Raw genomic sequence first — 24,525 nt, 5'->3', positions numbered from 1 at the left:
ATATTATAATCAGTTGTCTCAAATAAGTATTAAATAAACGTGGACTAATATATTAGAGATTATAAGAGCTATAGTTGTAGTTATTTAGCAATGGTAATCATAGTAATTAACCCTCCCCTAGAGAGTATTGTTTGTAACAGGGTGTTCCTCGTGCCAGTCTTATACAGTGAGTCAACACAGTGTGTGCTCGCAGTGTATGTTGGGTAGTGTTTTATTGTTCACTGCGATGGCCCGGATAACAACAACATGGCGGCGACCATGAAATGGAAAAAAATCTCGAATTCTAGCGGCCCTGTACCGCGTCCACGGCATGGCCATCGTGCGGTGGCTATTAGAGAGCTCATGGTCGTTTTTGGTGGTGGAAATGAAGGGATTGTAGATGAACTTCACGTTTATAACTCAGGTAAACAAAACAGCGTCGGCGGCGAACAAGATGGCGGCCTCTTTGGCGTTGGCGCCGAATCAGAGCGTTGTGTAGTTTAAGGTTGTGATTTGTTTTTATAGTCAAGATCTTGTTAACCTTGAATATCTTGTTTTTTGGGTGATATTTTCAGCTACAAATCAGTGGTTTGTGCCAGCTGTTAGGGGAGATATTCCACCAGGATGCGCGGCTTACGGCTTTATTTGTGATGGAACAAGACTTATCATTTTTGGAGGAATGGTCGAGTATGGACGATATTCGAATGAGGTTAGTTATTACCTGCTGGCAGCCATCTTTATCAAATAGGAGATCAACGCTCACTCGTTTTGCTTCTCAGCATTGATTCTTTCCTTCTGCTAGGAACTACTTTCGTTTTCTCATTGTCAGACGTAAAAAACACGCATTTTACTCTAAACTCCCTTCCGGCCGCCATTGTACTTTTTTGATAAAGATGTTGTACTCGTAATGTTCAATTTTTAATATCTTATTCCAAGAAAAACTCTTCCTTGGCGCATTTTTGGATCAAAAATCATTTGTTTTTCTATTCTTATCTGCCGTTTTTCTTTTTTGAACAATCGAGCTGAGTTGTAATACGAGAAGAATTAAGTATTGAAGAGCAAATACCGACAATAATAGCGGTTAAATTTCGTATTTTCAAAAGGTCACCCAAGCACGGAGTCTTCTACTGTATCACGAAAAAGTCTTTTTCTAGACAGGCAATAAGAAATTAACGCTCTTTTCAACCAAAATATAGGATTCCCCTGGTTACAAATGGGATAGGAAAATATTCTCTTTCCAACCAACATCTGATTTTGGCTTTGTTCATTCTTTAATGATAATTTTTCGAATCTTTATTTCAGTTATGAATTAATTTATCAAAGTCTTAATTATTGTCATAATAAATAGTATTTTTTTCAATTTCATGCTGAAATTATAACTCTCTTAAAAATTTAATATCTCTTTCTTTTTTTTAAAAAAAAAAATACGAAAAAAACTTTGGTATTTGATAAATCTAGTAACCAGCTGGTTTTTTTTGTTTAGGTTTAGAGATCTACTTGTTTGAATATCCCAAATATTTCATTTATAAACCATGAGGTTTAGAGTTTTTTGAAAAGAACTTAAGTCAGGATAACAATAATAAAGTACAAAAATTATTTTTGTGAATTAAAGCCAATTTAATTTTCTTTTTCTTTACTTTCTTTTTCCTTTCAACTTTTTATAAAAGATGCTCCCCCAAAATTAAATTTTTTTCCGTTTTTTTTTTTTTTACAGTTATTTGAGCTGCAAGCAAGTCGATGGGAGTGGAAAAAACTGAAACCTAAACCCCCTAAAAATTCAAACATCCCTCCTCCTTGTGCAAGACTAGGGCACAGCTTTACTTTGGTTGGACACAAGGCTTATTTGTTTGCTGGCCTTGCAAACGACAGTGAAGACCCAAAAAATAATATACCAAGGTTAGTAGATATTCTTTGAAATACTGGATTTATAAGTTCAATGTATTGTTCACACTTCTATCAAGGTAATACTTACCCTTACCCAGAAGGCTTCACTTTAAATAATAAAATTAGCGGTTTTTAGAGTTCATCATTTTTAGTGGTTGGGTTGCCTGTGGTACTTTTCCACAGGAAGCCCAACAGAAGTTTTTGGATGATGTAAAATATTATTCTTTTTTTGTTATATACTAATAAGGCTTATATTTATTAATTTATAGATATCTAAATGACCTGTACGTGATTGATATAAGGAGTGGCAGCTCTCTACAGTGGGAATACCCCTCAACATTTGGCACCCCTCCATCTCCAAGAGAATCCCATACATGTGTATCATTTTCCCCAGTGGATGGCAAGCATTCAAAGCTGATCGTTTATGGTGGAATGAGTGGTTGCAGACTTGGAGATCTATATCAACTAGATATTGGTATGATTAAATTTGATATATACCTGTGAATATTCTTATAATCTCATTAGAATTCTTGTTCATGTGCGAATATGTTTTATAGATAACATGACATGGTCAAAACCAAACTCACGTGGGGCTGTACCTCTTCCCAGAAGTCTTCACTCTGCAACAACAATTGGAAACAAGTAAGTCAGATACAAACAGGATATCTCCCCTCCCACCCCTCTCTCAAGATATTTCCCATAGATGTCTTGAAATGCCAGGTTTAGAGCTTAAAAACCCCCATTTTTGGCACTGGAATAATACACCATATATTTACATAATTGTATTATATGATTGTATGATGACCGGCCAAATTAGTTTTAGTTCAGTAATGCCTTGTTTCTGGCTCAACATTACTGATCAAAATGACCAGCAAGGCAAAGATTTGACTGTACAAGTTCCAATTCTTGGTGGACATTGTCCAATGTCCAACCATTATTTTATGCCCTGTACAGTACTGGTATTCACAGTAATATAGTCATTGATGGTTAATATATTATGTTAACTTTAACAGGATGTATGTGTTTGGTGGATGGGTACCATTAGTGATGGACGAAGTTAAAGGCTTACAACATGAAAAAGAATGGAAATGCACAAATTCACTGGCTTGTCTCAATTTAGGTAAACTTATTTAATATTTTGAGTGCAAAAATGTTTTTATTTTCTCTTCTCTTTTCTAGCAAAAAAGTAACAAGAATTAGGGTCATATATGTTTTTCTTTGGATAGCCAGATATACTAATAATGTTTTAATGAGATATCTTTTCCCCCAATAGACACTATGTACTGGGAAAATGTTGTAATTGATCAGTTTGATGACTCTATGCCGAGAGCAAGAGCTGGTCACTGTGCTGTATCTGTGAGTATTGTACCCTCATAATAATTATGATCTTTATTCTGACTTGAAAATTCCCACTTTTTAAAGCCATCTAACTGACCAAATAAATTGATATTTTGAAATTGTCATTCCTGCAAATTAGATCAATACAAGGATGTACGTGTGGAGTGGAAGAGATGGATATAGAAAAGCCTGGAACAATCAGGTAAAAGTAACTGTTAAGTAACTTAAAAGTAACTGATAGATAGAAACACTAACCTTTCTTTTTTGTTTGTCTTTCTGTTAAATAGGTTTGTTGTAAAGATCTCTGGTTCCTTGAAACAGGTAGGTGCACATCTTGCTAGATATTGATTTTTATAAACAATGATGACATCTTGACTGTTCTTTAAGGGAAATATTAAACAGTCATTTTTTCTGTTGTGTAGCAAAACCACCAGCTCCTAGCAGAGTACAGCTTGTTCGTGCCAGTACAACAACTCTTGAGGTTTGCTGGGGCTCAGTTTCAACAGGTGAGTAGCTCCTCGTGCTGTGTTTATTAAGATCAGTAATTTGAACTAAGAATCACTTGATTCCTAGTCCCAGTCATTTCCTCGGGTCTGCGAATTAATTAACAAAGGTAACATGATGCAGGTCCTCAAACACAATAGCAAGCTTTATGAAATCAAAAATGAATTTTAATTCATATTACTTATTATATAGAGCTATGAAGTGTGACATCACTCATATGGCAAAATGAAAAGCAGTTTGATAAAGATTTTTCTTACCTTTTCTTCATGACAAGATTTTTGTCCAAAGTTTTAATGCTTTCAGTTGAAGGTTTAGTAATGGAGAACTTTGTTAAAATTTTTTTTTTTTTTTTTTTTTTTTGTAGCAGTTGGACTAGAAAACATGTCACAATTTAACAGCTCTATTAATTATTGTTACATTTTGGTTTTCAGCCGATGCATACGTTCTGCAACTCCAGAAATACGAGATGCCACCTGCGCCAGTTGTCTCTCAACAGTCTTCGCATCCCACCTCTGCTAAACAACCAACTAAAACAGTAAACCCAAGTCTTCCTCCACGACCATTAACAAGTCCAAGCATTTCTCCCCTTAAACCCCAAGCTTCTGTTCCAAACCCAAACCTTAAAAATTTTCAAGGACAATTGCCAGTAAAGACAACTCCTGGAAGTATGCCAGCACCATATTCTGTACCTGTGTCTGTTCCTAAGGTGACTACCACTACTGCTGCTGCTAAGGCATTAGAATCAAGTTCACAGCAAGCACCAGCTCCACCCAATGTATCCTCTCAGTCACACCCTACTAAAAGCCCAGTAGCAACTATACAAGTGAGCCAACTTCCTGCAACTTCCACATCTCCTGCTATTACAGTAGCACCACAGGTGAAAAAAGTAGTGCCAACAACCATGGTTAACACAGTTAGCTCATCTACTCCAGCAAAATCTACTGTATCTACTCAGGCTATTGTGCAAGGTCAGCCAGCAGGTGTCGGCACTCAGGGAGTGACACTTGTGAGAACACCAATGCAGTTGCCACCAGGGGTTCATGCTACAATGATAACCAATGCACAAGGTGTACCTGTGATGAAGCTAGAGGGCCCTGGTTTACAAGGTGCCAGTCCCATCATTATGAACTCTCAGGTCAGTGCTACACAGCTTCAAGGAGCAACTATTGTTAGAGTCACTACTCCTGTCTCAGTACCAGCAATGAGTACAGTCAGTCAGAGCATGGCAGCGAGACCGTCAGTCCCAAATACAACGACAACAAGTTCTGTTGTCAAAAAATTGCCAACACCAACACCTACTCCAGTCACAAGTGCAGGAATAAGACAGCCTTTACCAGTTACACTGCCTGCAAATCTACCTCCTGGAACTCAGATCAAGGTGCTTAGCCCATCTGGTCAGCTGACAGCTATTGGACCTGGTAGTATACAGGCAGCATTACAAAGTATTATGGCACAGCTTCCACCTGGAATGCAGCTTCAACAAATAAAAGCTGGCACTTCTACTGTCTTCCAAGCTGTTCCAATTCTTACTACAGCTGGTAGCAAGCCTGCATCTGGTACACTCGTACAGTCTGGTGCTAAAGTCTCCATGGTAACAGCTCCATCATCTTCAAAGGGAACTGTGATGACAACTCCAAGTACAGTTAAAGCACCAGGAGTCACTCTTGTTTCACAGCTGGGATCACAGTTAAAGGTCGTCCCTACTGTAACAGTTGCAAAGTCGTCAGTCCAGAGTACCACAAGCATGGTGACCAGTGCACCAAATACCATGCCTCAAGCAACCAAGGTTTTGGGAACCACACAGGTTACAAAAGCATTGAGCACCCCCAAAATTGTTTCTACAGTTTCTTCTCAGCAAATTTCAAATGCTGTTGCTTTTACCAAACAACCTACAGTTATCACTACTTTTCAGCAGCCAACAAAGTCTCTAGTAGCAACCACAAATGCCATCCCAGCATCTATTTTAATGCCTTCCACTATTGCAAAGACAACTGGAATGCCTCAAAAAACTAACACAGCTCCAACTCCAATACCAGGTACACCACAGAATGTTACTGGCAGTGTTATGTCTGTCCCAGGCATTACCAAAACATCTCTCACCATGGTAACCAAACCCAGTCTTGTGAGCGTTGTGACCCCTTCAGTCATTCCTGTAAATAGAGCAACAAAACCTGTCAGTACCCCTGTTGTTACTGCCTTGACAACTCCATTAGTTTCTTCCACCATACCTTCAGCAAGTCATGCCGTACCCAAGGTATCGGCAAGTATGGCCACACCCAGTCATTCAGCATTAGCATCTACCTCTTTACCTAAATCATTAGTCAACTCTCCTACTACCTCATCCATGGCATCATTGGCAGCTCATTTGACTTCAACATCACAGTCAAGTCCAGTGGTATCAGTCAATGGAAGTGTTACATCAAACACAGGAATTGTCAAACAACAAATATTGCCACAACAAAAGGTAAGGGTTTTATCATAATTGTTTTATCACTTGTATATTGTGCAGTTTAGTATGCATGGCTGCTTAAATGTTTAATTTTTTTCTTATTTCAAGGTCAACCCAAAACAGAACAAAGTGATTACTGTTAAGAGGACTGTGCCGCAAAGCGTCTGGTATGATGTGGGAATAGTAAAAGGCACTACAATGCTTGTTACTCATTACCATCTAACATCAGACAGCAATAAAGAGGTATATACTCAATATATAATCTTCATTCTGATTAATTGAACTACATTTCAAGTGATTGACCAATCTGTTACAAATCACAGTTCAGCGGGTTAAACAGAAATGCAGAAGAGAAATTAGTTTGCCGAGTCGATTGACAAGATCAACTCAACTCCCTGACAGCATTGACATCTGTAGAGGAATCAACTTTCCTATACTGTACAAAAAACAAAAAAAAATTCCATACACCATTCCAATGTTTCCAAAAAATTAAATTCCAATAAATATTTTGACATATTGAATGCCTGTTATTCTTGTAGTCTGAGATTGATGTGGTGAATACAGACCAAAGCTCACCAAAGAAGCAAGAGTTACAACCAGGCACAGCCTATAAATTCAGAGTGGCAGCAATAAATGCTTGCGGCAGAGGTCCATTCAGTGATGTTTCAGCTTTCAAAACATGTCTGCCAGGTTAGTACATTTACACTAAGGTCTTGATAAAAAAAATTTCAAAAGGGCTTGAAAACACTTAGTGTTCAGCCATTGATTGAAGCTGTTGATAAGCCTACCTATTGCTGAACACAATGAAATATGATTTATGTTTTTTTTATTGTTGTATTATAGGGTTTCCAGGAGCGCCATCAGCTATCAAAATTAGCAAGGTAGATTTCTTATGTATTATTTATTCATAGCTACAATGATACCTCCATCTCCATCAAGCAGACCCAGTTTATTAACCAGACACGTTTTATCATATGAATAGTTGCACAGGTCCCTAAATGTTCTTTCCATATAGAGTTTGAGGATTTGCACAGGTGATCAGGTGATTGCAACCATGACAGAAGGCAGGAACAATGGGTCTAGTCTAATCTGATTTACATGAGAAAAAATTCAGTTTTCTTTAGGGAAAACACTCTATTTTTGTGTCTCATGCCTTAGCTGTCATCACGATGGTGCAAAGCCTCTATTTACTGTTAGTAAAACAATCCTCTATTCAGTGGACACCATACAACGTCCCATCCCCGCTTAATATGTACTACTGTATACTTAATGATAATCCATGTACAGTTTTCCCTTTTCATACATTCCTACTTGATGTTATTGACACTAAAGAATTTGTTTTGTTATAGAATGGTGATGGAGCACACTTATCTTGGGAAGCACCATCCAATGCATCTGGTAACGTCACAGAGTATTCTGTATACCTAGCAATCAGGAGTCAATCTTCAAATCAAGACATCAAGGAAATGGGTGGAGTGAGTGGTGCTACACCCAATAACCCAGTACAGCTTGCCTTCGTAAGGGTATACTGTGGCGCCCAGCCTACTTGCACTGTTTCCATGGCAACACTTCATAGTGCGCACATTGACTTTTCTACTAAGCCAGCTATTATTTTTAGAATCGCTGCAAAAAATGACAAAGGGTGAGTCTTACTTTATCTTTACTAATTACCCAACCTTAAAACACGGAACGTAGCACCTGACAGGAGGGTTACACTTTATATTAACACCATATTTATGACTTACAGCAGCCATTATATTTTGTGTGCTCCACAATTTGTTTTTTTTTTCAGTTGCATATTATTATTCTTTGACCATGAAAAAATACATTGCAGGTTGTTTAAATTTTAATTTTTTTGTCAGATATGGTCCTGCAACACAAGTCAGATGGTTACAAGGTAATACTTCAAAGATATTCATTCTTTTACTTACTGTTTGTGGATGGTTGTTCTCTTCCAATATCAGTTCCTGATCTGTTTACCATCATTATCATCACTATATCACCATCATTACTGTCATCTGACATAACCAGTGTTACCACCATCATCATCACCATCATTCATTATCATCACCATTAGGATAAACACCATCATTCATTATCATTATCACTACCATCATCACCATCGTTCATTATCATCACCATTACGATAACCACCGTTAATTATCATCATCACCATCGTTCATTATCATCACCATTAGGATAACCACCATCGTTCATTATCATCATCACCATCGTTCATTATCATCACCATTACGATAACTACCATCATCATCATCACCACCACCACCAAGAACGTTTTTATTCATTTTGTTTTTAATTTAGACCCAAGAGATTTGAAAGATGGACAACTAATTGTCAAGCAAACAGGCAACAAGAGACCAGCCACAGACAAGTATGTAAACCCAAAACTATTATGTAGCCACAACTAGCTTGTTTAACAAAACCAGCAGGGGTCATTCTTAAGACAATGGCAATCAGAACCTTGATCCTAATATTCATTATTATTATTCAAGGTCTGCAGAGTCTGCTTCAAAGAAAGCAAAAAAAGAAAAAGACAAAATCAAGAAAGAGTCTGAAAAAGAAGAGAAAAGAGTAAATGATGTAGATAATTTAAAAACTGATGAAAAAGGGGAGCAGTCTGGATCCAAGCAATCCATGGAAGCAACGGGAACAGTAGTCAAGGAGGAGTCATAACAGACATGTCATTGGTTTACTGTTACATAAAATCTATCCACAAGCAACATGGATTGTGTAAAATACTTTTGGACGTTAAAAGTGGTCTTTTGATATCATCAGTTCGTTCTTCAGAAGCTGTTTTATAGTTTTGAATCTCTTATTATTATTCTCATAACCCTGAGGCAGCTCAGTAAGGAATATTTACCTAAGATCTTGGCAAGAGATTCACCAGCATATTGGCTCCTTATTTTATCAACCATACTCAAAACTGACTGTCAAATCACTGAGCAAATTAAAGGTTGAGAGCTACTTACATTATTACATAACACATAAGATTATGTATCTTGAGCAACATATTATACTGATTATTATCATTATCAGGAAATTTCTATAGTATCTACCTATTGATCTCTTCAAGATTGTAAAACTGTTATAGATTTATTCCTAGATCCATCCATCCTTTTGCTCGGATATCTAAGGGTTTTTACTTTTTATTAGCCATATAATTGAGCAGCATTAAAGATTCTCCTGTATATGTATTCAAATCATGTATGCATATGGTTACTAGCTAATATCTGATCGAGATAGGAAATCAGTTTTTTTATCATGGAAATCTAAAACCACCATTTTAAGAAGTGTCAAACATTGTTTGTTTATAGGAGAAACAAGTCAATCATGTCACAGGCAGTTTTGTTTTAATGTACTTTGTCAAATGTATTTATTAGTAAACTCATTAATTTCATTTCTTAAGTAGTTAAGTTCTTAAGATGTTACCTTATTGTTCACTGTTCTATCCTCAACTAGATGTTAGCTCTTGCAAACTCTTTTTTTTTTCAATGTCCAAAATAATTCCCAGACTTATTGCTTTTGATGGAAGTTGGGGATATAATACATTTCCCGTTATGACGGCTTTTCAAAACAAAAAGGCCAGCTTGCCTTTTTTCAGATTTTTGAAAAGCCGTCATAACGGGAAGTGCATTATTTGAATCTGAGTTTTACCGGGGAAAAATTAGCCAGCAAGACTTGGAGCAAGTCTAGGCTTGTACCAGTAGAACTAATGACTTGACATGTACAAGCATGTCAGTATATTCAATATAGTACATAAATAGAAGTTATTTTGCCAATGTCAATTCAATATTCTATAAGTTTTTCACAACAGTTGACATACGTCCAATTAACCGTAAAGGGACTCAAAAAAGTGATGTCAGTTTGAGAAAAACTTGTAGGCTGGTGAGTAGTATAGGGAATGGGGGTTCCAGCGCAATCTCAACACGGGCAAGATCCGTATCAAAAATCCACCTACGGACGACCCCCACTCCAAGTGTGGTTGAGGGCAACAGCGCACTTAAATATGTTAGTCTATATATGGAGTGCGAAGAATGTAAGAAGTTCGCCAATGACTTTTGCATAATTTGTCTAAGACCTAAAGTTATCGTACCTAAGCCAGAACCCTTTTGGTGTTGTGGTAAGAAAATGCAAATAGAAGATGACACGTCAGCACAGTGTTACGAGTGTGGTAAGAATATTCGTAATGCCGTACCAAATGCTACCAGAGAGCAGTATTACGCCAATGGAGGTCGTACGAAGACCCCATATAAGAGAATAAGATACTTCCGAGACTGGATGAGTCATATCCAAGGTTTACATCCGATATATTTAGACGATGAAGTAAGGCAGAAAATCATAGACCACTTAGAAGAGCCAACCCCACAAAGTCTACGAAAGACATTGAAAAAATTAAAGCTAGGGAAATATTACAAAGCTATTCCCTATCTTTTGTCTGAAATTACCGGTAGGCGTATTCCTCATGTCCCAGATATGCAAAGGGCCGAGTGGTTATTCTGTCGGCTGGATAAGGATATTCCTTATTACCCCGACGTAATTTACGAAATATTTTACAAAATAGACCCCAACCACCCGCTGTTAGAATGGATTCCGAGAAGATGAAATGTGCAGCCGAAATCCCCCTACGTTCTTTTCAAAGCAGATGTCTACTGAGCGAGTTTTCTTTGGAGCTCCTCTTTTGCCTCCTGGTAGATCTTTTTGCGAGATTCCTCGGAAAGATCTTTCACGATGGTTTTTTTATTGCCCGACTTTAATTCGCCGTATTTCTTTTCCTCCGCGAGGATCAAAGAAAACTCCGTGTCGTCTATGCGGCGGTCCCGCAGAGCTTGGGAGACTAAGTCGGCGATGGTGTTAGCCTTTGCTCTTGCTAGGGCTATGTGTGTGTCGTGCTTGGATATTTACCGGACAATTGCTTCATAATGCCTGTCGTAACAGCGGAAACGATGCCGCAGACGGCTCCAACGCTGGCCAAAGGAACGCCAACGACTATTCCAGGTCCGGTAAGCGAAGTAGCAACGCCAGTGCCTGTTAACGCCACGGACATGGAGCCGGAAGTTATCGCGATTTTATGTAGTATGCTTCGGGCTCTGGCGTACTTTTTCCTGACCTCTTCGTAGTGTTTCGCTTGCCCTTCCAAGTAAGCCAGGATTAAGTTTGCTTTGTTGAGCCTAAAGTTTTCAGCGTTTAATTCGTTAGGACCTGTATCCTTAGTGGTAGCGTGATAATTGGGAACATCTGGGTACAACTGAGGTGCTGAAGGTATAACATCCATTATATATACTAATGTACGACGCTTTTGGGGATGATATTGAGGAGCAGCCACATCACGACAACCGGGATTATGCCAACTGGAGAGCCTTTAGGAAGATGTTTCCGCATGCAGACCCTAGTAAGTTCGAAAGAAGACCCGATGGGATTTACTATAACGGCGAAAGAATGTACAGCAATACGGACTTGGAGCCGCATGAGGAGAGGAAAAAGGCACAGCATTTGCCAATAACGAAGGAGGCACCCGTGCATAAAGCGCCCAATTTTCCTAGAAACTTATTGTTAACCACGGAAGATTACCCATTTTACGATGCTGAAGGTGGTGTAAACGACTTTGAAACGATGGTAACGTTCCTGAAGATTTCAGTGGGTAGGCAATCATTTGATGTAGTAGTAAGGAATATCTATGGGGATACGATGTTAAAGCATACGTCGGGTAAAGAGGCCAGGGAATGGTTAGCAGGACCCAATATGCGATATTGGCCGCAGCAGTTAAACTTTGCTGTCTGGGCCGCCACTAAAGGTTGTGGCGTTGCCGCGGATATGTTTCACGTTCCGATCATGCGGTTTCACGTTGCCTTTACGGTAAGGAGGTTGTTGAAGGAGCTTAACGTACCTTTACCGGGAGATAAGGCATTTAATCCAATGAATAATCGATATAACGCCGCAGCCCTAGAAAGGTTAATTAATGAGTTCAAACCACAGCAAAGAGACTTTCGTTACAAAGAGGGTAAGACGCATGGCCTTGGCATCGTTTACGTTTGGGGTGCCAACGGTGAGAAGCCGGCCGATTATGGGCATCAGGAATACCCAAGTAATGAGTTAGAGTTCGGTGATATGGGTGGTGATAAGAGCAATAATTCATTAATTACCAGAATCCAATCGAACTACCTCGGCACTTGGGATCCATTCGTGTTGATGAAAGGAAAAGGTTTAAGGAACCTAGCCAGGATTAACCGCAGCATTGAAGCATTTGTGTACTGCATCTTAGGAGCGCAGGTAAATACCCGCAGCCCCATCGTTGGATCCCAAGGTGCTTCGCGGGAAACGCAAGAAGAATTCCTAACTTTATTTGAGTCAGCAATAATAGAGAACGACATATCCAAGTCGGTGCAGAGATATCAATTAGCGGTGCAGCAGTCTAAAGTGCGACTGGATTACGCTTTGTCGCCTGGTTGTTGGTTAATGCCGAGTAATTTGGTCATCAACGCCCATTCCGTTGTGGGTTATAACAACAAGCTGCAGCGAGCTACTAAGGATATGATGTTTGGGGCGAACGACGTGAACTCTGACACTCTTAGGAACATTCCTCACTTTGTAGAGAAGCCAAAAAAGTCACACGAAGCGAAGCTACCCGTAGTTAAGAAACCATCAAAGAAGGCCCATGTTATGCCTACGATACCCGAGGAATACGACCATAACTTACTAAAAGCCGGCTTAGCCACCGCGGGTGTTGGTCTGAGCTATTATATATGGCGATGAACAACCCCTACGTAGGTGGAGTAGATTGTGTCTATACGACTTACACAGGCGAGAAAAAATACAACCAGGCATCTTGGGTTGATGTCACGGGCATGTCCGTGAATTTGAATTACTCAGGAAAGAAATTGATCCTTTGTAGTATTTGCATTGGCACGAGCAGCCATGCCAACGTGGGCTTTAGGTTCTGCGATGACAATGGCGTACTGCAGCCTATGAGAAGTAAGACAAACAACAGGGTGCCTGCGCATTTTTCCGTAGAGCCCAACCCCAGCAGCCTTGAAAATCATTCCGTTTGGACTTTACACATGGTTGCCGATTGCCACGGGAAGGTAAAGCTGCAAATACGCGTAGACGATACGGGAAAGGTCACGGTAAATAGCATAGAGGATCAAAGAGATTACGTTTATAATCACAAGAGCATCAGCACTCTTACGGTGCTTAGTCTCTAGAAGCAAACTATGTTTGCTGAAGTATATGAATCCACATGCGAAGGAAGATTGGTTCCTTCATTACTTGGAGGAGAAGGACTACGTGAATGATAAATGGTTTGATACCGGGCTGTGGGTAAAGGTTGGAGGCCTGGGATTAATCATGTGTACTATTAGTACTTCGACGGGGTGGTCGTGTAATGTTGGGTTTAGGATCGTTGATGAGAGTAACCGACCATTACAGCCTTACAGAAAAAAAGACAACAATAGGAACCCAGTTCATTTCTCATTTGAGGCCAACGGAAGTACCCCAGAAGATTTGACGCCCGTAACTTTTCACATGATAGCTAATTGTCAATATGCGAAGTTACAGATTCGCCCCAGTGATAAGATTACGTCGGGCGCCGATGCCGGGAAGCTGGGTCGCGTTCGGATAAATGCCGCCCCGACTGATGCCCCTTCGACGGATGCCACTTGGAATCATAAGCCCATTAGCACCATGAGTGTGCTGCCGCTAGTTCCGCATTATCAAGGCGGCGCGAATACTATCTTTACTTATCCCAAGTCGAGAACACCTCGGGTACCCGACGACGATAAGCCCCCAGTAATACACAAGGATAAGATTAAGCCTTCATCTTCTTCAGGAGTACCACTCCAATAGCGACGACCAAGATCCAAATGTTATTCCCCACAAACTTTAGCAGTTCTCCGCCGGCCCTAAGTGCCAAGGAAACAACCGAACCCAGCAGCCCAGGAAGACCGGCTGCCATCTTTTTTCCCAAGTCCGTTAGTCCACTGCCTAATTTCTTTACGCCCGCGCCTGTAGCCTTAAGCGTGGATAGGATGACTCCTACTACGCTCGAAATAGCAACCGCAAATGCCAGCGGAATACCATACTTCACCAGAGCTCTTTTTACCTTTTCCTTGGTGGTAAGCCCCAGCTCCTTTTCCAGGTTGTCCTTTTGCGCCTGTAATTCCGCAACTCTCTCCTGAAGGGCTTCTAATTCCCTTTGGGCAGCCTCCCTTTCTTCTTCGGTACGAGTTAGGTCCGCAATTATTTCCTGCTTTTCGGATATGTTTTTTTCCAGGTCTTCGATGGCCTGAGTTTTTTGCTGGATTTGCTCTTCTTTAATGTTGATTTCAGCAACTAACTGCCGCCGCTCCACCAAAGAACCCTCTATGGTGGTTTGTAATTTCCTAACTTCCTCCTGACTCATGTTTAGGTCCTGCAGAGCAAGGCGAAAAGCCTGTCGAGCTGTATCCCTTTCATCTAAAGCCTTTTCGGCTTCTCGTTTAATTTGCAGTATGCTTTCGTCTTTACTTTGACCCAGCCGCAACAATTGTTTTTTATAGCTTGACTCCCTTTCCTTTAGCGTTTTTTCTAACGCCGCCGTCGGAGCATGTGATTTCTTAGCCTCCTCCAACTCCCTTTCTGCTTTATCCCGATCACGTAAAGCCTGATCTAAGTGTTTCGTCATTTCTTCCATTCTTACGTCTCGTTGACTAAACTTCTTCTCAGCATTAGCAAGTAGTCGACTTTGCTTTTCGTACGCCGCCTCTTTTTCTTCCAGCGCCTTTTGCAGTTCGATAGCGCGCCTTTCTAGCGCAACCTTTTCATTCAGGGTTTGCAACCTTTCTAACATGCTTCTAGTAGCCTGCTGAAAGCCTTTTAATCTTGAGACGTCGCCCCTAACGTTGCCCTCCTCATCAAAGAGGGGTTGCGGTTTTGTCCAGCGGTCTTTGTCGGGAAATCTTAAGTCTTGGACGCTTATGAGGACTTTGTTTCCCTTTTCCGTAAGCTTTACGTCGTCAGCATCAAAGTTGTCGTAGCGCTGCGTTAGCTCTTGCATTGCCCACTCTACGGTTTCCCGCGCGGCTGCTTCGTCTGTGTTTTGAAGTTCCAAGTACTCGGGGACGGGGCTGCCGCGGTTCCTTGATTGCCACATGCGATTCAAGGCTGCCTTGAAGCTTTTCCACCTATTGCCATACTTGCTTATCAAGGCCATGTCGTAAAGCAAAGGCTTTGCCCCCGCGTCCTTAATCCATGCATCGTATTCTTCATCGTTAATATCGACTTGGCCTTCTTCGGTAAGGGGGTCAAAATCCGTTCCTTCTACTTCCATTATATATGATAAGCTCAAAGTTAAATCCCAACGTATTACCTAAGCAGGTTGGCGGACTGAAAGCAGAACGCACCTTTCACCGGGTCACCTTTACCCCCAGTAGCGCAAAGCCAGGGGAAACCCTGTACGTAGGCGTGCCCCGCCTAACAGATAACCTAGTGTTGGTTCCTGGCACCCTGGCGCTAAGGTTTGACCTAGCGGTGCAGTCAAGCCCCACAGATGAAAGGATTATCGTTAACAACGTGGGTCGCAACATCGTTTCTAAGATGCGCGTAAAGTTCGCCGGGGAATCCTTGCTGGACTTAAATAGGTACGATCTGTATACCACGTACAAAGACTTATGGTTGACAGCCTTTGACCGCGCGCAAAGGATAGAACAAGGAATTGGTAGTGTCATTCTACGTAAGGTCCGCACACCTACGAAAACGCAACCTACTGACGGCAGCGGAGAAACCGCAGTGGCAGACGCAAAGCGAATAAAGACCGCCTATGGTAGTAAGTATGTCATACCATTAGACTTTGAAGTGATTACGAATCACGGTGTTTATTACCCAAGACAGTTATCCGAACTGCAGTTTGAAGTAACTTTAGCAGATGCTAATAACATCATTGGTGGGCTAAGCACTGCACTTACCACAACAACCCCATACTCTATTACCAACTTAGAGCTGCAGTATGAGACCGTGTACAGCGAAGAGCTGGCCCGTAGCGCTGGCATGGAATACAGCTCCGGAAAGGCATTCTTATACGACCACGTAGTGATGTATAAGACGTTTAGCTTCTTGGATAAGACGGATGAGGTTATCAACCAAAGCATTAACCTCCCGCGAAGAAGTCTCACGGGGTTAATGCTGGTGTTTGCCAAACCCTACGAAGCCGGTAAGCGCGACTCCGAGGCCTTTCACAACCCCAACATTACTAACGTGGGGGTCAACATAAACGGCGTTCCAAACAAGGTCTACTCCCAGGGGATAAAGCCCGCAGACGTGTACAGAGAGGCCATGCCCAAGTTTGGCGACCAAATTAGCCCCGAGGAATTCTTTAAGGATAAATATGCGCTGTGGATTGATATGCGCACCATTAACGACGAAGACCTACATGGTCAAGGCCTCCGTCTAGTAAATACGCAGGATGGCATAACATTGGAGATCAAACGCACCAAGAATGCCTCCGCGGGCGACGGTGATAAAATAAACTGCTACGTCTTCGTCGTGTCTGACGCGCAACTGAGCGTAGAAATGAACCAATTGAAAAGCGTTGCCTACTAGGACGGCTGAGGAATGAAGTCGTCAATGTTAAAATATTTCTTGAATATACAATGCTTCGCGTATTTGAAAGCAACGGTACGAAACTGCAAGTCGTGCAAGGCGATAAATTGTACTTCAAAGCAAAGGAAGTAGCGGCCGCATTGGGCTACGAACGCCCAAAAGATGCAATTAAGGTGCACGTTCGCGATAAATACAAGGTAAGGCTTAGCGAACTTAGAATGGAGGTGAATCGCCTCCCTTCCAATTCACACCCACATTCCCTGTATGTGAACGAATCCGGGTTGTATCAGTTGATATTCTCCTCGAAGATGGCAAAGGCAGAAGAATTCCAAGATTGGGTCCTCGAAGAAGTCCTACCCGCGTTGAGAAAGACGGGTAAATATGCGATGGACAAACGCTTCGACAGCCCGAATAAATTAGTTTTTAAGATAGAAAATGAAGCTGACCTGCATGCAAAGGTAGTCGATTACATGCGTAGGTTTTACCCTGAATTCATCATAGCACCAGGCCTTGGCGAGCTGCAGGATTCTGACAGCAAGCGCATAACATGCTGGCGAAAAGGCTACCAAGCCGGCCAGCCAGACCTTTTAATCCTTAACGCCCACAAGAAATACCGCGGGTTGTGTATTGAGTTGAAAACCCCAAAAGGAAACGGCGTCTTATCCGCGAAGCAATCTAAGAAAATTGCGCAGCTTGATGTAAATGGTTACCTAACGATGGTTAGCAACGATTACGACATTATCTGCCGTGCCCTGATGGATTACGCGGATGGCATTCGTATTCCCTGTAAGGGCTGTGTAAAGCGGTTTAAGTCCTACGCCACTTTGAAAACGCACCTAAAGATATTCCATAGGTATAATGAAGCTCAGCTTGACTCACTGGCGTGATCTTGTCCACGGTAAAGCATACGAAATAAAAAATTACGTCGTCTTCGAAGACATCGACCGTTTACGGTTAGTCCTCAAAGACTTAGAAGGCAAGGAATATTCCCTTTGGGCGCCGGATTGCGTGCGGTACGTAATTCAGGGCGAGGAATTCACCCACTTACGCAGCTATGGTAAGGTAAATGGCCGATGGAAGTTTGACATTGAAAGAACAGTCACTCCATCTCCTCTTTGTAGTTAAGCGCGTCTGCTAAAGTCCGCTGCGCTTTAGGATCCGCGGAGCACCAATGCCCCACAAAGGATCCTTCGGAGAATACCCTGTCGCAATGAAGGCAGGTGTATTTTTTACGCGGCGGCTTACGAGGGGTAATGCAGTCGGCAGGTAGTTCGCAAGTAATACAGTCCATATATTGAAAGGGTAATTAGAATGCCTCCCAGAAAGGCAGCTGCGTAGGCTAGCATATACCTTTAAAAGGGGTCCTTATTTTTATTTATTATTATTATTAGATTATGCAAGCGCCCTTAAAAGGGGTCTTTATTTTTATTTATTATTATTAAATATCCTTAATTCATTATTATCGAATATTCTTAATAATAATAAATAAAAATAAGAATGGGATTTGAGACTCTTTGCACAAACCCTACTTTACTATCTTAGGTCCTTTCTAACTTCTACGGGCTTTCCTTGCCGCCTCATTGCCGGCATGCCAGGCCTCAAAGCGATCTAAGTACTCCTTAAAGCCGCCTTGGCCGTCGTAGAGGCACTGCCAAACATGTTGGTCACTTCTTTGACAGCCGCAGCGCTCACAAGTTGCCTCCCAATGTTCTCTATCCTCCCACCTTACGCCTTCGACGCAGTCAAACTCCGCAAAGCGCTGGTCAATTTCCTTCTTCCGGCGCGTTAACTTCCTTTGGGTTTCCTTTGGGCAACATCGTGCAGCAACGTCGCCGTGTTCCTCACAGGCTACGCTCAGTAGGTCGTAATTGCCGCGGCACCGACATCGGTGCCATTCATCGTTCTTGTCCTCCTCGCATCGCTCACATACGTTCTTTAGGCAAACGCGGTTTCCTACGTGATAATCCAACATTTGCGCGCTGCTAAAGAGTCGATTACACTCCTTACAACGCCTTTCGCGTGCCTTCTTAGCGCATACCTTCTTTTCCAGGTGGTATTTTAACATTTGCTTGCTGCTGAACTCCTTGTTACACCGCTCACACTCCATATATAATAAGGATTTAATAACCCTTATATGGGATACCGCATAAAGTCCTTAATGGACTCTTTTGCCCCGGATACTATTTCAAAGAGTGTCTCAGAATGTTGACGTTTAGGTTAAATCTTTGTTAAGGATGCCTGGAAACTATTTCAAAGAGTGCCTTAGAATGTTGACAATAAGGTTAAATCTTTGTTAAGTATATGTGGAAAGCCCGTAAGGATTAGTAGGCGGCTTAAAATAGTAAAGTAGGGTTCGTGCAAAGAGTCTCAAATCCCATTCTTATTTTTATTTATTATTATTAAGAATAATTAAGGATATTTAATAATAATAAATAAAAATAAGAACCCCTTTGAAGGGCACGTCTTAACAAAGATTTAACCTAAGCGTCAACATTCTGAGGCATTTTTTGGAATAGTTTCCACATATACTTAACAAAGATTTAACCTTATTGTCAACATTCTGAGACACTCTTTGAAATAGTTTCCAGGCATCCTTAACAAAGATTTAACCTTATTGTCAACATTCTACAGGGGATATCGCATGAAGTCCTTAACGGACTCCTTAGCCCACGTTGCCATCGTTATCAGCGCGCCAAACCGTTCTGCACGCTTCAGACCGCACATTTCATCGTACAACTCCTGCACGCGCTCTTTCAGCCGATCGATCTCCTCCCTTTGCATTTCTATGGTGTCTCTTTTATCTTTTGCGTCGGTGGCAATCCTTCTAACTGCGTCCACTGGGTCCATCGTATATATAATGGATCCGAACCATATTCCCTGCAATGCTCTGATAGTAGGACCCACCGGCTGCGGAAAGACCCAATTCATCGTGGAGCAGCTATTAGGACCCTTTAGATACCGTTTCGACTATATTGTGCTATTATGCCCCACCTACGTGAACAACCGCACCTGGGAAGGCATAGGAGTGAAAGATGACGACTTCTTTGTGGATATTTTGGACCCTAATGAGTTATCCAGCCATTTGAAGTTCTGGCACAAGCAATTCCCTAAAGATACACAGACACTCCTCATATTGGATGACATTGCCTGCGGGGACGACGTAAAAAGACGCACTTCCGAGCTCGTTAAACTCGCCTTCAGCGGTAGGCATGACAATATCAGCGTTTGGTTGCTTTCCCAGCAGCTTACCAGTGTCTCTAAGCCCTTCAGGGAAAACATAGGCTCTCTCGTAGTATTTTATACTCCAAGTAAGTCTGACCTGGAAACCATCTTAAGCGACTACGGCGGTGAGATAAGCAAGGAACAGTTACACGAATACATGCGGCATTTAAAAACGCACCAACATTCCAAGATGATCTTCTCTTTGAGGTTTCCGTATGCCATTAACATATATGGACATTGAGCAGCTCTTAGATGAAGTCCCCGCGCAGTTAGACGAAAGTAACCTTAAGGAACAACTCAACATCCTTGTGTCTTCTGGGAAGTGTAAAGAAATGATAGGCAAGGAACTTACCCATGAGCAAGTTAATAAGTTGTCAGAAGAGGAAGTCAAGAAGTTCCATAAGAGGTATGAGGCCGCCCTTGCAAGTAAGACCACGGACGCCGTAGCAGACTCCGCTATCCGACTTGCGACTAAATTGCTTGGACTTGCACTGCCCATAGACGACGTGGAGCAACTGCGGAAGGACATAAGCGAGGACTATGTCATCGCCCAAGAACTTAAGATAACCTGCGGGTGGTTGTCTTTGAAGTGCGGTAAGTTAATGGCAGTCGCCTCTGCGGCACTTCACGTAGCTCAGCATGTCGACTTGAAGGAGGTACTAGGTTCCTTCGGAACATCTTGGAAGGACTTCAAGAAGGATAGAGAAGTCGAAAAGGTCTTCCAGGCGGCACTTGCTGAGGTACCTGATCAAGTCGCCTCAAGTACTTAGTCAAGTCGTTGTCAAGTCATTGCCAAGTCATTGTCAAGTCGTTGTCAAGTCACCTCAAGTACTTAGTCAAGTCGTTGTCAAGTCATTGCCAAGTCATTGTCAAGTCGTCATCAAGTTACTTGTCAAGTCCTTCAAGTCCTTAGATATAAGATGAGTGGCACCGAAGAACAACCACCCGTAGAAGATACCAAGATTACCAAGGCTAAATCTCCAGGCAGAGTCGCTGCCGGAAAGAAGCTCGCGGAGATGAACAGGAAGAACAAAGCAAAGAAAGAGGAAAAGGTGGAGGAAAAAGAAGAGGAATCCTTTTGGAATCCTGGGTACGTCATCGGCGCGTTAGGAGTTGCTATAGCAGCAGGCAGCCTTTACTTACAATGGCGGGCTACGAAGCCAAAAGTAGAACCACCAACATATCACGCACCTGTGGAGCCGGCTGTTAGAAAAAGTAAGATCCCTGAAATGGAGTAGATTCATCACCACGTGCCGTGGCGACCTAGATTTTCCTTCTCGCTTTGTAATATAATGTCGACCGCGTTGTTGAAAACTGTTGAAGAAGCAGCTATTATTACTTCCATCGTTGCGGGTATTGGTTGGGTAGGTAAGAAAGTGCTCAAAGAAGACTTTACTGAAGACCCAAGTAAGAGCTTCGCTAATTTTGCTAAGATGACCGCTGCCGTAGGCGGGGCTATCATGGTAAAGGATTACCTACGGAAGGAAAAGTACCTGCCTACGGTGTGATTTTCTAATATATAATGGCTAGCGTGGTCGCAGGTGGAGTTATTGCAGCCTTAGCATTCACTGGAGCTAATTATGGTGGTCAGTATTTGGATAGATTAGTTAGAGGTGATCGCAGCGGAGATTTGGCCGCCGAAAGGAAAAGGCATGATTTAGCGCTGGAGAAATATCAGCGGGACGTGGCAGCTTGGAATGAAAAAAGACAAGCTTACAGGGATTGGTTGGACAAGAACTACCAAGACAAAATGCAGGCGGATAAGAACTTCGAAAACACAGACTACGCCTTTAAGCTCTATGCGCAGGCGCACCCCGCGGCATTAACGGGGTTAAGAAAGCCTCAGTTCAAGAATTACTACCAGCCTTCTAAGAAACAAAAAGACAATGAATTGGTCTTTGTAGGAGTCGCAGGGCTGGCGGGAGGCGTAGCTTTGGCGTATTTAGTCTAAGCTGCGCTTAGCCTCTAGTGGCGCCTTTGGCGCCTAGAATATAATGATCGTCTTTTTGGAAAGCGACAAGAATGACTTTACCACTTACTTGAATCCTCCCATCAAAGCCCATAAGGTCCGGCTGGTTAGTTGCTCTTTGTACAATTCTTGGTATAACCTGATTAGGGGCATAGTCACTGAGCATACAGGAGGATCTAACTATCAAGCCGTATTGCTGCCCGATGGACATTATACGCCAATCACACTGGCCAAGGAATTAGCAAAACACGGTTATACTCTCACCACAGGATTGCCGCACGAAATGACCCTCAAACATAATATGTCAAATTATTCAATGACTTTTGGAAAGTCTGACCCATTGGGATCTTTATTATGTGCCTCGGGCAAGACAATTACCAACACAGCCATACCTGTGAAATGGAAAGTCGCATCCTCTTACGAAGTCTATTGCGATTTAGTCCATAGTTACAACAATGGAGAAAAGTCTTCTCTTATGTCCAAGTTTCTACCCAAAGGTAATCCATTTGACCTGGTAGAATACACTCCCATTTCTTTGAGCTATGACTTGTCTAATTTGGTAGAAAGCATAAACATCACCATTAGGTGGACGGAAAGACGGTGGATTTTAACGGACGCAAGATCAATCTTGTCCTGGAATTCATATAATGGGCCGCGTAGAGGATAAACTCAAGAGGATTTACTATGGGCCTGAAGGCTATTGGAAAGGAGCGTCGGCCATCAAGAAACTCGCGACCGCGGCCAGGGTATCAGAAGAAACGGCTAAGAACTGGTTGAAAAAACAAACCATCTGGCAGGTTTATCTTCCCGTGCCGAAGTACATTCCCAGGCCCAGCTTTACCGTAAATGCCCCCAATGAAGTTCATCAGGCGGATTTGCTTTTCTTGCCGCACGATAAGGTGAGAAAAAAGACCTATAGATACGCTTTGACCGTAGTTGATATCGCAAGCAGATACAAGGACGCCGAACCCATAACCAGCAAGGATTCTGGGGAAGTCGCAGAAGCCCTAGGTAGGATTTATAAGCGCGTCTTGAAATGGCCCAAGCTGCTGCAAGTGGATGCGGGGACAGAGTTTATGGGCGTGGTTACTAAGACCCTGAAAGACCACAGCACTAAGATTAGGAGAGCCGAAGCAGAGTACCACAGGGGTCAGAGCATCGTCGAAAGATTTAATAAAACCTTGGCCGAGCGTCTCTTTGGGTACCAGTATTGGAAAGAGCTGGAAGATCCCTCCAAGCGCAACAGGGAATGGACTCAGAGGCTCCCCCAGGTCATCGTGGCTTTGAACAACGAGGCGGCCAGGGCTACGGGAATAAAACCCAAGGATGCCATAAAAAAGAAACACGTGGAACACAAGTCCTACGTCAGAAGTTCGAGGGCGGTCTTCCCCCATGAAAAAAAATTAGGTAATGTCACAGTCCGATATCTCTACGGACCGGGTGAATTAGAAGGAGGATCCAAAAGAGCTACGGATCCTAATTGGTCTTTGGAAACTTACCAGATCCGAAGCGTAATAGCTAAGAAGGGTCAGCCCATCTTGTATTATCTTCACGATGGCCCCACACGTGGGTTTGTCATGGAAGAACTGCTTATCGTGTGATGTCCGAATGCTATCGTATGCACTCCGTCATCACACATCCATCGCTTACCGTCAAATTGCAGACAGCGACACCTTCTCCTGCGTGACGTTATGTATCTGATGACCATAGCCTGCGCAGGCTGTTCATCTTATGCCGCTGTTCCTTGCGTGTTCGTAATACGTTGAGGTAGGACTAGTGCGAAATGTCTTCTTACACGTACTTTTCTACGCCTTCTTTAGCGTTCTTTTCTACGGCCCGTCTAACTTTAGCACGATGTACATCTTTGGTTTCATACCCACGTACTTAATATGGGTTTTTTTCCGAACCATGTCGTCGTTCATCTTCCCAATTACCGTCTTATTCTTCGCAGAGTAAAGGAAGGGGTCCTTCGGGTAACGCGGTCTGGTGTGTACTCCGTCTATGTCGGGAGGCACAGTCTTTGTAAACGTTATTCCGTTGCACTTCTAGAATTAGGGAGGTCGGTGTTGTGTGTACAGGAGGCGACAGCGGGTCTCAGTACTTGGTTAGCTTATCGTTAGTAGAACTAATAAATAAGCAGTTCGATAGATCAGGCACCGTAAAGCCTGTGTAACGGGCTGGTTTAGTAAGAGGTTTGCCCCTTTTCATGTGAATCACGTAGAAGTTCAGCATTTCTACGTATACTAACGAAGCCGGCTGGGACACGTATGCTTCTGACTTCCTATTGGTGATGACTATTTTAGCTTAAGCGCTTGCGGATGTTCTCCATTGGCTTTCCGAACACGATGTTGTTCATCAGTTTGAAGAGTTTTTCTCGAAGTCAGTTTTCGCTGCGGTACGCTTTTGCGTTTAAAGTCAATGTAGGGCGCATCAAGGTTCCTGCGTGAATTTTAGGACTCTGTGGATTTTCTATACGAGCATTCCGTGTCGCACGTAGAACCGCAGGTTGCGTAAGTACCAAATATTATTCTTATTCCATCAGGTCATAGTTTAGTTTCCTGTACGGTTTGTAGCAGGGCACATTTGCCGC

General features: G+C 42.4%; 2 protein-coding genes across 2 annotated transcripts; one reads left to right on the top strand and one right to left on the bottom strand.

Annotated features, from left to right (window-relative positions):
• Positions 1 to 210: 210 nt before the first annotated feature.
• On the top strand, positions 211 to 9,572 carry LOC148905898 (host cell factor 2-like). The gene is made up of 18 exons (XM_089039330.1): positions 211 to 403; positions 555 to 688; positions 1,694 to 1,875; positions 2,133 to 2,338; positions 2,421 to 2,505; positions 2,877 to 2,983; positions 3,137 to 3,219; positions 3,341 to 3,403; positions 3,489 to 3,522; positions 3,624 to 3,707; positions 4,137 to 6,169; positions 6,263 to 6,397; positions 6,694 to 6,844; positions 6,998 to 7,035; positions 7,504 to 7,796; positions 8,017 to 8,051; positions 8,477 to 8,546; positions 8,668 to 9,572. Exons 1-18 carry the CDS (start codon positions 247 to 249, stop codon positions 8,846 to 8,848), a joined length of 4,071 nt encoding a protein of 1,356 aa, XP_088895456.1. The 5' UTR covers positions 211 to 246; the 3' UTR covers positions 8,849 to 9,572.
• A 4,398-nt stretch (positions 9,573 to 13,970) lies between these two features.
• LOC148905897 (uncharacterized) lies at positions 13,971 to 14,996 on the bottom strand. Its single transcript, XM_089038922.1, has one exon. It carries the CDS (start codon positions 14,994 to 14,996, stop codon positions 13,977 to 13,979), a length of 1,020 nt encoding a protein of 339 aa, XP_088895048.1. The 3' UTR covers positions 13,971 to 13,976.
• Positions 14,997 to 24,525: the final 9,529 nt, after the last annotated feature.

This window comes from Actinia tenebrosa, unplaced genomic scaffold, assembly GCF_029948245.1.
Source record: "Actinia tenebrosa isolate PJP-AT-01 unplaced genomic scaffold, QUT_ActTen_1.0 PGA_scaffold6__47_contigs__length_16458017, whole genome shotgun sequence".
Lineage (NCBI taxonomy): Eukaryota > Metazoa > Cnidaria > Anthozoa > Actiniaria > Actiniidae > Actinia > Actinia tenebrosa.
Note: the sequence above shows the minus strand (reverse complement) of the source record. Positions and strands in the feature narration are given on the sequence as shown.

Excerpts from the sequence above, each read along its gene's own strand:
- LOC148905898 (XM_089039330.1), top strand. The coding sequence starts at position 247 with ATGGCGGCGACCATGAAATGGAAAAAAATCTCGAATTCTAGCGGCCCT. Across the intron at positions 6,398-6,693 it reads CATCAGACAGCAATAAAGAG|TCTGAGATTGATGTGGTGAA; the intron begins GTATATACTCAA and ends TTATTCTTGTAG. Across the intron at positions 7,036-7,503 it reads CAGCTATCAAAATTAGCAAG|AATGGTGATGGAGCACACTT; the intron begins GTAGATTTCTTA and ends GTTTTGTTATAG.
- LOC148905897 (XM_089038922.1), bottom strand. The coding sequence starts at position 14,996 with ATGTTAGAAAGGTTGCAAACCCTGAATGAAAAGGTTGCGCTAGAAAGG.